Here is a 14,593-nt window from a genome sequence, read left to right as displayed (position 1 = left end):
TAATCAAACAGATTTACAACATGCCAGCATCTCCATCGAGGGGATGAAAAAGGACAATAAAATCAAATGTGAGCATTATAAAGGAAGAGTAATATTAATCTAATAATGATTCTATTCCATATTCCAGATCACTGCTGTTCGAAGTGTGGTTCCAAACAGAAGTAACAATGAAATTATCCTGGTGCTGCAACACTTTGACAACAATGTGAACAAGGCAGTGCAAGCTTTCATGGATGGTAATAGGACTGTTTTTCCCCTTGATGTCATTGTAAATAAGTTTGACAATTCCTTGAAATGCTTAGCTCTGTCTCACCATAAAACCCGACCTAAAATACATTGCATAGTGATCAGATCCACTGCTTCATTCATGGAATAATTTGAGAGTATAAAGTTTAACTGTATCAGCCCAGTAATGACATGTTGCAGATGATTTCAAACCATCTTTTCCCTCATGTCAAAGGGAATGAAAGTCCGCTTTTTAATAGGCACGTCAGGAATATCACTGTTTCTCTGTTGTTAATCTCTCACTAACAAAACTGATTATTAACAATCAGTGACATGCCATTAGTTACAGAGATGAAGAGAATTACTGGAGGCATTTCAGGATCACACAAATCCCATTAACAATGGTGGTTAAAAGGGAAAAGAGTTTTTATCATAGAATTAGTCTCAGTATGACTCCATCAATCAACAAGGAGTTGGTATTCAAACATGTATGAATGATGCGCAGATTTACTTCTCCATTAGTACTCTTGATTCCAAACCTTTCACCATGTTGTCATGATACCTGTCCAACAGACTTTGGATGAGTCACAAGTTATTCACAGTTCAGTGTTAGCAACCTTGAAACTGTTCCATCTGACCCTGAACAGAAACTTGTGCTTTATTCAGACCTCTCCCTCGTGCCCACTCAAGTTCAACCTGATAGAGCTTCTCTTTGCTGTTTAGTGACCCTGATGCCAGAGACCTCACTGAAACTATTGTCTTCTGTCTCTGTCTCTCTCTCACACCATGGATTTGCACCATGAAACACTCATTAAGTATAAAATGCAATCTTGAACAAATAGCATTAGATCTAGCCAGATTAAATAAAGCAACATTGGGCTGAACTGCTCTTGTCTGTTAAGACTGTTCGTGATTCCTGGATTACACTAGAATGCAAAGGTTTACCGTGGCATCTTTTCTCAATTGCAAACAATCTTCTTAAAGTCTTCTCCCAAAGTTTATTCACTCCTACTTCCAAATATCAGTGCACAAAGCTCAAGACTTACTCATTTTTAAGATTGAGATCACCTGTGTTTGGTATTTCCTTCCTTTTTCCTGACCCATTAGATTAAACCTAATCTGAAGCTTCCACCCTAGTGATAAACCTGAGTCTAGTTTCTCTCCCATCTCTCACCTTGTCTCCAACTTCATGTTTTTTTTTCCATTGTGACCAGGTTTTGTTCTCTTGATCCTATTCCCACTGAATTGCTCACCACTCAGCTTCCTTTCATGGTCCCCATCTTAACCTGATGATAACAGTTATCTCCTTTCAGAGACTGCACCTCTCCTTTTAAATCCATTATCATCATCATTCTCCTCCAAACAAAAATCAACCTTTTGACTTCATTGTCCTTGTAGACTACTGCCACACCTCTAACCTCCCTTTCCTCACCACAGGCTTTGAACGTGTTGTAATCAATTCCTACCTTTCCCAAGACTTGATGTTTGAATTCTTCCAGTTGGGTTTCTGCCCAGTCACAGTGCAGGAACAGCTCCCATTAGTCACAGAAACCATCTTTGTCACTGTGACAAACAAAACTTAATGCCTCCTCAACCTATCTCCAGGCTTTTGTACAGTTGACCAAACTATCCTTCTACAGTACCTCCCACTGTTGTCCAACTGTATGAGAATGAATTCTATTTGAGGACTGAGTATCATATGCCTCTCTTCCTGCTTCTAAAACATTACCTCTGGTATCTCTCAAGGCCCTATCCTCGGTCCCCTCCTATTTCTCATCTATATTCATGGTAACATCATTTGAAAATACATGTACCCTGATGACCCCAGCTCTATTTCACCACCACTTCACTCAGCTACTGCATTCCCTCGAAATTATCAGGCTGTTTACTGACATTCAGTATCGGATGAGCTAAAACTTCCTATGATTATATATTGGGATTACTGAAGCCATTGTCATGGTTCCCCACAACACTCTACTCCATCATCACTGAATCCATCGCTGTCCTTGGCAGTAGTCTGAGATTGAGCCAAGTTGTTCATAAACCTGCTTTGCTTGATCCCAACATGATCCTCATGCCTTGTTTTGCCTCTAGTCTTGACTATTTTAACACATTCCTAGCCACATTCTCAACTCCTGACACATGAGGTCACACAAAGCCCTACTACCAATGTTCTAACATACATCCGTTCACCCATCATCCTTAGTGTTCACTGACTTATAAAGGTATCCAGTTAAGCAATGTTGAGATTTTAAGATTTTGCTTTCCAAGCCCTGTGTGACTTCACACTTTGCTAAATCTGTGACCTTCTCTTGTACCACATTTGCATACATCTAATTGTTGTAGCTTGGTTGCTCCTCCACCACTAATAGTAAGGCAGAAATGCAGTATAATAGAGACTCCATTGAGATGTATAAGCAGAATTTCCACTCAACACAGTTATAATAGTGGAGTGGGAATAGCTCTGTGGAAATTCTGGGTCAATACGTTAGAGTGAATACTGCTGAGTAAACACAGACTGTAACACTGTAAAAGCAATGGTTTTTTCCCCTTAATTTTATTCAATCTTATTCCCCCCACATTCCATTTAAGGAAGTACAATTGTTGATGTTTTCTTCCTGTTCTTTGACAGGCAGTGCAGTGGAAGTTTTGAAAGAGTGGAATGTGCCAGGTAAAAAGAAGGTAAGACTGAGAAGCACAAAAGTGTTGGCTAGATTGTATTTTACGTTTGGTTGACAATCTGAATAATCTAACAATCTGAATCATCTAACACCTAGCACAATAAGAAAAGGAAACGAAAACCAAAACAGCCAAGTGGCCAGGTGAAGGAAGAGCGTGAGAGGCCTGGCGGACTGGAAGACAACGTCGATCTACCCCTGTCCAAAGCTGGACTGAATGGTTACCATGCCAATGGCTCAGCCAATGATGATTCCTCAGTGGATTCTCTCAGTGAAAGGATGGAGATTGTTTCCAATGATGAGAAGGCAGCAATGAGCCTGAAGTTGCATCAGCTGCAAGCACCAGAAAAACCAGGTCAGCCCTCAGTATTGTACTGTTTGTTCAAGTTATCAAGAGAATACAAGACAAAAATAGAAAGAAGTTGTACAGCATCTGAGAACAAGATTTGTAACAGTTTAAAAGCAATGTTAAAAAGAAAACACTTGAGAATGTGTAGTCCATTCAATAAACCAATGGCGTACTCTACTATTGTAGTCATGTTTATAATTCAGTTTATACATAGTGAGTGTCGGATTGGCTGAACATGGTGGGATATCATCAGGGCAAATTTGGATCAAAATCTCCAACAAAGAGACTGAGTAATTTATTTAATTTTTCACACACTGCTCTGGACAGGAAACTCTGGGGGCAAATTGGTCTTGGTCAGTAGTTTAAAATAAGTGATTATGAATCAGTAGCTGGGTTTGCAGTCCGCCAGACTTTCTTTCTCATTTGAAGTCAGTTCAGCAATGAGTGACATGGCCTGCTATTGTAATATATTTTACCTGTATTTGACACTATTGTCCAAAACTAATTTTATTCCTAGTCCCACTGGCCTGCTTGACCCTGCAAATCTCACTTATCATAAATTACCTCAAATTGTAAATAAGATCATGTCTGTCCAGTGTATTTCCCACATCTACATGCCAGAAATGTGGAACCCAAGATTCCCATGGGATAGACAAATGGAGTTCTGGTAAACTAGACCATTTCACTAGATTCTGTCATGACTGTACAGGAATGGGGTTTTTGTAAACAGGAATTAAAATTCCGCATTTACCTTGGACATGTATAACACAAATGTTATGGGTTTGATTTGTGGTGATTTCACAAGCCTGGTCCTGGACATCCCAGAATTTGGTCATCTCTGGGACAATTAGAGATTATCAAAGCTCCAGACAAGGGCAAGGTGTGAGTGGGAAAAGGGGCAAGAAACCTGCAGGCTACCAAGTAACAGCTCTCTAAGCTCTTTCAGAAGCTTTAGGGCCTACCTAGTGTAAAGTGGAAATGTTAATCTTCGGGTCAGTGATTGTGAATAATTTTGTGCACATTAGCGCATCTACATCATGGTCACTATTACTGAAATTCACTTACAACTCAAATTCCATCAGCTAGTAGAATCTCAGGCCATGTCCTCAAGCACATTAGCCTGGGCCTCTGGACTACCAGTACATTTCCACTGCATCACTGTAGTAGGAGGGTGCAAGGATCTGGAAGGGTTCAAGCTGTGACATGTATTCAGCATCCACCTAAGATGATGATGTTTAAGGATATGGTCAGGGGAGCAGCTTTATACCTTGAAAGACTGAGACCTAACATCAAACTCTCTCTCATAACCTCAGCAACACTGCCTATTGTACCAATTAAAGTGTCTTCATGCTGAAATGGGTTTCTCATTGTTGTACTTAAGCCCAAAGCGAGCAGTGGGCTTTCATTTTGCCTGTGTGCTGCCTCATTGCTGTTCAAGTCACTGGGCCTGTAAGGTGTTACCTACTCTCTTGGATAAGGCAGCGGCATCTGCATCTGCTGCTGGTGCTAAGAGGGTAGCTCCAAGTGCTCAACATCTTTAATGAGGTGCTGAACTTGCCTCCTGCCCCAACTTGGACTCATAATTAAAAACAGTGTGGTGAGAACATTGTGACTGCGTTTGCAATCCAGAATGCATCCTGCTTTGAAAATATGTCCTCGCATTGTCAAATGTCTGAGTGCATGATGTGTATAGGTAATAGGCTTGGAAACCTTTTCTGGATCTCAAACCTGAAGTAAACTGGTCCAATATCAACCTCAAATGATCATTTCTCTCACTGTAAAAAAAACACAGAATATGGTGAAATTAAACTTTTCCATCATAGGTGGTCAGTTCACAGATTTCAACCAATGAAAGTATTTTGTTTGATTTATTGTAAATTAAACTAGATTTTTATGATAATAAGTAGCTTAATGTGTAGTAGTGGTTGCTGTAACCTATGATGCATACTCTAGTATAATCTGCCTGTATTTAGGTAACCAGCACTGAACTTGTAACTTTCAACATTTTTCTAGTTGGCCTGATACCTGAAGAGGAAAAGCTGCCTTCAGAACCAATATCGCAGCCTCTTCATGATGCTCAAAAATGTCTGACCAACAGACCAACTACAACTAAGGCAAAACCAAAAGCTTTGTCTGGTTCCCATTCCACTGCTCCACCATCTCCAACAGTACCAGGAGACCTGGTATCAAACAAGAAGAGAGGTAAAAGGACAAATTCTTGCAATATGGAGTAGTTACTGCAAGCCAGCACAGATTTGTTTAAAGGGGAAGTGTTTCACATCTTTCCTTGTGGGGAATTGTGATGCAGCACACTTGTGTTGCTGCTGTCCGTCAGGACCCTGTGGAAGCTCTGATAGAGGTGCAAGTATGTAATTACCTGGGAAACTTCAACTTCCAAAGAGCAGACGCTGTGTGAATATCTCTTGCGGTGATTGATCTAAGTGCCAGAGACATGGGCTGGTTGCACATTACTGGAAATTTACCGTAGTCATTTGCATGTTTAATTTCTGATGTTACTCCGTGATTAACAGGGTAACTTACCCCACCACATCTTTCTCAAGCTCCCTGATCCGACTACCCACTCTCCAAACCGGGCCAGAGATCACCCAACTTGGCTACACAATTCCTGAACCAGATACCAAGTCCCTTGCCTGACATGCTAACCCACCCTGCCAACCATACTATTCCCCCATCTCTGTTCCTCTTACCCACTTCCAATGCCCACTTGTTCCCTCATTCACTAAAAGACTCAAGATGTTTAAACCTAGCTGCTGATGCTGTAAAAAAATAAAGAGGGGACTGTCTTCAGTGCTGCTTTACCTTGTCGGCCTTCTTTGTGAATGGATTTGCTGTTCTTTTCTTATTCCAGTTGGGATAGAAAGTCCCAGCTGAGAGTGTGCATGATGGTAAATGTGCAATCCTTATTGCAATCTGCTGATCAGAAAATCAGGCCCAGCAACTCTAGCTAACTTGACTGAGTTTTTTTTGTTTCACGGAAGTAGCAGAGAGGATTAGTAAGGGTAATGTTGATGTGGTGAACACGATGCCATTCCAAAATGTATTTGAGAAAGTGCCACATATTAAGCTTGCCTTCAAAGATGAAATCAATGAAAGAAAAAGGGACAGCAGCAGAATGGATATGAGGTTGGCTGAGTGAGAGGAATTGGAGGCTTTGATGTTGCCAATTGGTAGATAACTTGGTATTGGCATGAAGTATGTATACCAGCACACATGGGTGGTCAGGGGACTTTCCTCTCCTTTCATTGGAGGCAGCCAATTAACTAGGCCTTTGGTTAGCTCGCAAATCTGAGCAGGAGATGCATATTCACTGGGTCTGGAATTAATACTCTTGAAATTCATTGTTCTAACCCTGCTGCTACTGTTATCATGCATTTGATGTGGTACAGGTCCATTCAGTAATGCATTCCTGATAGAGCATTTGTCTAGATGTTCTAGCAATACAGCAACTGACCAGAGTACACTGACCTTTGTTCAAGTATTGCACATTGTTGAGGATGTAATTTGAATGTTTACTCTGATTGGTCTACATTGTGTGCAACCCAATTGTGTATATCCCAACTCTATTTGCATCACAAACATCTACCTGCATTTATAATATTTTATACTTTTGTGGAAGGTGGGTTTTGCTGGCAAGGCCAATATTTGTTGTCCATCCATAACTGACCATGAAAAGGTGATGGTGAAGAGGTCAACTCTTTGAATTGGTGAAAATATACTCACAGTGATATTAAGAAGGGATTTCCTGGAATTTGATCTGGCTATAATGGGGGAAACACTGATATAGTTGGTCAAGCTGGTAAAGTTTGCATAAGTCTCTTTTTCTTATTGGCAAGATGGAACAAGAGGAGTCTTACAAGGGTCTGTACAGGGGCCTCAATGTTTTACAATTCATATCAATGACATAACTGAGGAGAGTGAAGGAATGGTAAACAATACAACGGTACTTAGAAAGTAAAGAAGACACAGAAGGTTTGCAGACCAATATAGAGTGTTAGTGGGCAATAATCTGGCAGACGGAGCACAATATATGAAAATGTGAAGTAGTTTGCTTTAGCAGGAAGATATTACTTTAATGAAAATGACTGTAGAAGTCTGAGGTGTTGAGGGATCTAGGTGTTTTGGTAAAACAAACAAAATGTTAGTACACAGGTACATCAATATTATATATTATCCCAATATTTTTAGGGCAACGGTAACTGGATTTGTATCAGAAAAAGGAATCAAAGATTGTTGGGAGATGGGAGATTGGATTTTGAAATATAAACAGATCAGCAATGATCCCTATTGAATGGCAGAACAGGCTTCAGCAGCTAAATGGTTTACTTCTGTTCCTAACTCATTTGTCCCAATATTTGAGTGTGGGAGGCGAGTTTGAAGGATGACATACAGGTAGTGGTGTTCCCATGCTTCTGCTGTTGTTCCTTCCACATAGAAGAGCTTGCAAGTTTAGAAAGTGCTGTTGAAAGAGTCTTTGTGACTTGCAACAGCGTATCTTTTATAATGTACACACTACTTCCACTGTGCATTGATGTTGGAGTAACAATGAAGGACTATTGAAATGAGGGAATGGGGTGCCAATATGAAGGCTGCTTTTTCTTGATGATGAGCTTCTTGGGTGTCACTGGAGCTGCACCTCTCCAAACTTGTCGAGAATACTCCAACATATTCCTACACTTGCCTGGTAGATGGTGAAAATGCTTTGTGAAACCAGGAACCACACAATTCCCAGACTTTGACCAGTCATTTCAGCCATAGTATACAGGCAATCCGATTCTGTTATTGGCCAATACTTACACTCAGGGCGTTGATAGTGGGGGGGTTCAGTGATGGGAATGACATTGAATGTCAAAAGGAGACATTCTGTATAGGTAGAGGTGATGTTTTCTGGTACTTCTGCAATATTCTGGCTAATTATTTTTTCTGCTGCCTGCAACTCCATGTTTGGTATGCTTCCAAAACCAGGAGTCAATGCTGGAAATGACATTGGCTCACTAATTGGCACGTGTGAAACCTCAGCACAGCTTGTAGGGAACAGTGCATTTGAGTGGCACCTGGCCAGCACAGTGGCTCAGTGGTTAGCACTGCTGCCTCACAGCACCAGTGACCCGCATTCGATTCCAGCCTCAGGCGACTGTCTGTGTGGAGTCAGGTAAATTGGCCATGTGTCAGGTAAATTGGCTATGCCAACTTGCCCATAGTGTACAAGGATGCGTAGGTTAGGTGCATTAGTCAGGTGTAAATGTGAGGGAATAGGTCTGGGTGGGTCACTCTTATAAGGGTCGGGGTGGACTTGTTGAACAGAAGGGCCTGTTTCCACGCTGTAAGGATTCTATCATATAATTCTCGATCATATCTATCATATGAGTTGTGAGAATTAGCAAGATTTAGGATGCATAGAATGGGGAAGGAAACTACAAAGGATGAGTTTTATAGAAATGTGGAGTTTGTTCAAAGAACAACTCCTGAATGTCCTTGATAAGTATGTACCTGTCAGGCAGGGAGAAAGTAGTCAAGTGAGTGAGCCGTGGTTTACTAAGGAAGTTGAATCTCTTGTCAACAGGAAGAAGAAGGCTTATGTTAGGATGAGACGTGAAGGCTCAGTTAGGGTGCTTTAGTTACAAACTAGCCAGGAAAGACAAAAAGAGAGAACTAAGAAAAGCCAGGAGGAGACATGAGAAGTCATTGGCAGATACAATCAAGGAACACCCTAAAGTTTTCTATAGGTATATCAGGAATAAAAGAATGACTAGAGAAAGATTAGGGCCAATCAAGGACAATCATGGGAAGTTGTGCGTGGAGTCTGAGGAGATAGGAGAAGCACTAATTGAATATTTTTCCTCAGTATTCCCACTGGCAAAAGACAATATTGTCAAGGAGAATACTGAGATACAGGCTACTAGACTATATGGGATTGAGGTTCACAAGGAGGAGGTGTTAACAATTCTGGGAAGTGTGAAAATAGATAAGTTCCCTGAGCCAGCTGGGATTTATCCTAAGATTCTAGGTGAAGCCAGAGAGGAGATTGCAGAAATTTTGGTTTTGACCTCTATGTCGTCATTGTCTACACGAATCGTGCCAGAAGACTGGGGGATAGCAAATGTTGCCCTCTTATTCAAGAAGGGGACTAGGGACACCAATGAGCCTTACTTCAGTTGTGGGTAAAGTGTTGGAAAAGGTTATAAGAGATAGGATTTACAATCATCTAGGAAGGAATAAGTTGATTAGGGATAGTCAACACGGTTCTGTGAAGGATAGGTTGTGCCACCAAACCTGACTGAGTTCTTTGAGAAGGTGACCAAACAGGTGGACGAGGGTAAAGTGGCTGATGTGGTATAAGGTTCCCCATGGTACATTATTGCAGAAAACACAGAGGCATGGGATTGAGGGTGATTTAGCTGTTTTGATCAGAAATTTACAAGCTGGAAGAAGACAGAGGGTGGTGGTTGATGAGAAATGTTCATCCTGGAGTTCAGTTACTAGTGGTGTACTGCAAGGATCTGTTTTGGGTCCATTGCTTTTGTCATTTTTATAAATGATCTGGATGAAGGTGTAGAAGGATGGGTTAGTACATTTGCCGATGATATTAAGATCGAAGGAGTTGTGGACAGTGCCAAAGGATGTTGCAGGTTACAGAGGAACATAGATAAGCTGCAGAGCTGGGCTGAGAAGTGGCAAATGGAGTTTAATGCAGAAAAGTGTGAGGTGATTCACTTTGGAAGGAGCAACAGGAATAAAGAGCACTGGACTAATGGTAAGATTTTTGGCAGTGCAGGTGAGCAGAGAGATCTTGGTGTCCATGTACATAGATCACTGAAAGTTGCCATCCAGGTTGATAAGGTTGGTGAGAAAGCATACAGTGTGTTAGCTTTTATTGGTAGAGGGCTTGAGTATCAGAGCCATGAGGTCAAGCTGCAGCTGTACAAAACTCTGGTGCAGCTGCACTTGGAGTATGTACCGTTCTGGTGGCCGCATTATAGGAAGGGTGTGGAAGCTTTTGGAAAGGTTCAGAGGCGATTTACTAGGATGTTCCCTGGTATGGAGGGAAGGTCTTATGAAGAAGGCTGAGGGACTTGAGGCTGCTTTCATGAGAGAGAAGAAGGTTGAGAGGTGACTTAATAGAGACATATAAGATAATCAGAGGTTTAGAATAGGGTGGATGTTGGGAACCTTTTTCCTCAGATGGTGATGGCTAGCATGAGGGGGCACAGCATTAAATTGAGGGATGATTGATATAGGACAGATGTCAGAGGTAGTTTCTTTACTGAGAGAGAAGTAAGGGTGTGGAACACCATGCCTGCAACAGTAGTAGTCTTGCTAATTTTAAGGGCATTTAAATGGTGATTGGATAAATATATGGACGAAAATGGAATAGTGGAGGATAGATTGGCTTCAGATTGATTCCACAGGTTGGCGCAACATCGAGGGCTAAAGGGCCTGTACTTTGCTGTAATGTTCTGTGTTCTATGTTTTATGAATGTTATTTGCCCCTTTGTCAAGCCACCCCTGGATGTTGTCCTGGATGTTGTCTTGCGAGATATTAATATTATCTACTTCAGCATCTGAGGACTTGCCAATGATACTGAACATTTTGCAATCACCAGTGAGCATCCCACTTCAATCACAAATATATTCCTTTGTGGGAATTATAATTTTAACCAGTGGTGAGTATTTCTGTATTCTCATTGACTCCAGTTTTGACTGCACTCATTGATGCCACACTTGGTTGAATACTGTCTTGACCTAAACATTAGTGTCTCTCACCTCATCACTGGAGTTCAGTTCGCCTATCTATATTTGAATCAAAGCTATAATATGGTCAGAAGCAAATTGGCCCTGGAAGAGACCAAATGGAATATAAGGGAGCAGCTCATTGCTGAATTTGATATGACCGTTGATGAACTTCCCATTATTTTGCTGATTAGATTGATGGGGCAGTAATTGCTTGAATTGGATTTGGTGTCCTTTTTGTGGATAGCACGTGCCTGAGCAATTTCCTACAATGTCAGGTAGATGCCTGTCTTGTGGCTATATTGGAAATGCTTGGTTAGGAGAGCTACTAATTCTGGAGCAGCAATCTTCAACAGTCTTTGCATGATTTGTTATCTTCAGCCATTTCTTGATGTCATGTGGTACATATCACAGTGGCATAAAAGTGATATCTGTGATGTTTAGCTTCTCAGGAGAAGGCCAAGATGGATCACCCATCTGACACTTCTGGCTGAAAATGGTTGCAACCGTTTCAGCTTTGTCTTTCGCACAGTTGTGCTCGGCTCCCCAGTCATTGAGATTGGGGTACTATATGTGAACGCTCTTCCTCCTGTTAGCTGTTTAGGTGTCAGCCACCATTCCCAGCTGGATGTGGCAGGACTGCAGAGCTTAGATTTGATCCATTGGTTGTGGGATCCGTTAGCTGTGTATGTTTCCTTTTGCTGTTTGGCATGCAAGTCATCCTGGGTTGTAGCTTCACCAGGCTGACAACTTTCATTTATGGTTTCCAAATAAAAATAACCCTTTATAGGAGGATGGAGAGAAACTAAGGGAATAAATGGATACAGCGACAGGTTTTGCCTTATTAAAATCCAAGTGAACTGTGTTTACCTATTTGTCAGTTATCAATGAAGCAGAGGGAAATCCCTGTTTAAATTACTAAAAAATACTGGAAGTATTGTTTGACTGAACATCTGGTTAACAAATTCATAATTTTAATCGTTTCCAAAAAAGATGTGGAGTTCCTTTGGGAAGTATAAAATCATATTATACATCCTGAGAGCAATAAGAGATGCTCCAGCTTGCACTGAGCAGCTGTTAACTTTTGGAAGTTGTTGTCTTTCCTTCAAACTTTGCATAATTTGTAATGCACATCTACTGCATTTTGAAGATGCATTTATTTCCAGTTCAGCTCTTCCTCTGCTTCATTGTCTCACCACGACGTACCTAAACTGACCTAAGAATTTTCATTTGTACTAAAATTAACAAACTTACTGCAGGGATCTTGAGGTAAAACAGCCAACTCTTTGTAACCATTTAAAAGTAATGGTGAAAGGTTGGAAGCTGTCAATTAAACCTCCAGGGTACATTTAACATTTTTCACTTCACACCCTGCTGAAGACTTAGCTGTGCTCCCCAGAGAGGGACCAGATTTTTAACTGCACTGAGCTCTGTACTGTCAGCCAGGGTAGGAAGCAAAGCCAGAAATGTCCTCACTGGTGCTGTATTCAGGAATATAAAGTTGGCAAATGTTCCCACTCATTATTGACTGACGCCCAGCATAAGTCTTGGTGTGTGAATGGTAGGGGAACACAGGATCTGGCTGTGATGTTTTCTAAGATTGAGTAGAGCGTCAACTCTTAAATAGATTTGGATAACGTGTTCAGTGTCAGATTGTAAAGTCCTTCTGGCTTTGCAGCTGGTGCTACACTTGTGGAGAATAAATTGGGTGCCTATTTGTTGAAGTGAAAATGGACAGAACCTGCCCTCCCCAAGAAATGTGTGTGAGGCTCACAGATCCAGAAGAAAGGGAGAGACTGAGGCAAGGAGTCCCACGAGAGGGAGCATTTAGGTACAAAAAGTGTGGAGACTGGGGAAAAGGTGGCTCAGGGAAGATAGAGTCTCATAAGTGAGGGAGTCAGGAGAATGGGAAACTTGAAGATAAATTTTACTATTCCTGATTGAACTTGTACCCAGGAAGTTGGTTGGAAATATTGATGCTGGGGAAGTCTATAATAGTTAAGCCTCTGATGATGTTCCCAAGAACTGAGTCCATGTATGATTTCTTTGTTCAGTTCAGGTTGACCTGTATTCCCCAGATTTCATACATAATGAGTAACTACTGGTCAACTCTGAGGCTCACAGTTGAGATTGCCACATTTGCACAAAACATGAGTTCAAACCAGAATCAATGCAGATCGAGAGACAGAGAGATGCATCCTGCTAAAAGTGGCACAGACTGGGAAACTTGATTATACTTTGAGCAGTGCATTGAGATTCTGACTATGATTTTAAGGTAAATATCAGCATATCGTAAAATTACTACTGGTTATAGTCTGGTTAAGTGTCTGAAGAAAGTGTGCTTGTTGTATTACAAGGAGAGAACAAAGAACTACGATTAGTTGAGTTGTTCAAACGTCTGCCTCCAATCAGCTTTCAAAAGTTCTTGCCTAATACCATCAAAATTGGGCTTTCTCCAATTTAGGACTTCAACTTTTAGATCTGGTCTATCCTTTTACATCACTATTTTAAAACGAATACAATTATGGTCACTGGCCCCAAAGTGCTCCCCCACTGACACCTCAATCACCTGCCCTGCCTTATTTCCCAAGAGTAGGTCAAGTCTTGCACCTACTGAATCAGAAAACTGTCTTGTGCACACTTAAGAAATTCCTCTCCATCTAAACCTTTAACACTATGGCAGTCCCAGTCGATGTTTGGAAAGTTAAAATCCCCTACCGTAACTACCCTATTATTCTTACAGAAAGCGGAGATCTCCTTACAAGTTTGTTTCTCAATTTCCCTTTGACTATTGGGGGGTCTATAATACAATCCCTTTATTATTTCTCAGTTCCACCCAAATAACTTCCCTGGATGTATTTCCGGGAATATCGTCCCTCAGCACAGCTGTAATGCTATCCCTTATCAAAAATGCCACTCCCCCTCCTCTCTTGCCTCCCTTTCTATCCTTCCTGTAGCATTTGTATCCTGGAACATTAAGCTGCCAGTCCCGTCAATCCCTGAGCCATGTTTCCGTAATTGCTCTGATATCCCAGACGCATGTTCCTAACCATGCCCTGAGTTCATCTGCCTTCCCTATTAGGCCCCTTGCATTGAAATAAATACAGTTTAATTTATTAGTCCTATCTTGTCCCTGCCTGCCCTGACTGTTTGACTCACTTCTGTTGTCAGCTCTACCTGTCTCAGATCAATCTCTTTCCTCACTATCTCCCTGGGTCCCCCCCACCCCCCCCACTCCCCCGCACCCCCCCACCCCCCCCCCCCACCCCCACACTACTAGTTTAAATCCTCCCAAGCAGTTCTAGCAAATTTCCCTGCCAGTATATTAGTCCCCTTCCAATTTAGGTGCAATCCGTCCTTTTTGTACAGGTCACTTCTACCCCAAAAGAGATTCCAATGATCCAAAATTGTGAATCCTTCTCCCATACACCAACTCCTGAGCCATGCATTCCTCTGCTTTATCCTTCTATTCCTGCCCTCACTAGCTCGTAGCACTGGGAGTAATCCAGATATTACTACCCTTGAGGACCTCCTTTTTGAATTTCTGCCTAAATCTCTGTAATCTTCCTTCAGAGTCTCTTGCAGATAGAGT

At 41.5% G+C, this 14,593-nt stretch overlaps 1 protein-coding gene across 8 annotated transcripts in view; it reads left to right on the top strand.

Annotated features, from left to right (window-relative positions):
* The window catches only part of LOC140482036 (SPATS2-like protein), a 150,467-nt gene that overhangs the window by 61,898 nt on the left and 73,976 nt on the right, over nt 1–14,593 (top strand). For all 8 annotated transcript variants that reach the window (XM_072578906.1, XM_072578900.1, XM_072578901.1 and 5 more), the window contains 4 exons: nt 128–236; nt 2,858–2,907; nt 3,003–3,258; nt 5,266–5,454. In XM_072578906.1, the coding sequence (XP_072435007.1) occupies nt 128–236; nt 2,858–2,907; nt 3,003–3,258; nt 5,266–5,454 (604 nt within the window). The remainder of the gene's footprint in view (nt 1–127; nt 237–2,857; nt 2,908–3,002; nt 3,259–5,265; nt 5,455–14,593) is intronic.

The sequence above is a fragment of the Chiloscyllium punctatum genome, chromosome 10, assembly GCF_047496795.1.
Source record: "Chiloscyllium punctatum isolate Juve2018m chromosome 10, sChiPun1.3, whole genome shotgun sequence".
Taxonomy (NCBI): Eukaryota; Metazoa; Chordata; class Chondrichthyes; order Orectolobiformes; family Hemiscylliidae; genus Chiloscyllium; species Chiloscyllium punctatum.
The sequence above is the reverse complement of the archived record's forward strand: the minus strand, read 5'-3'. Positions and strand labels throughout refer to the sequence as shown.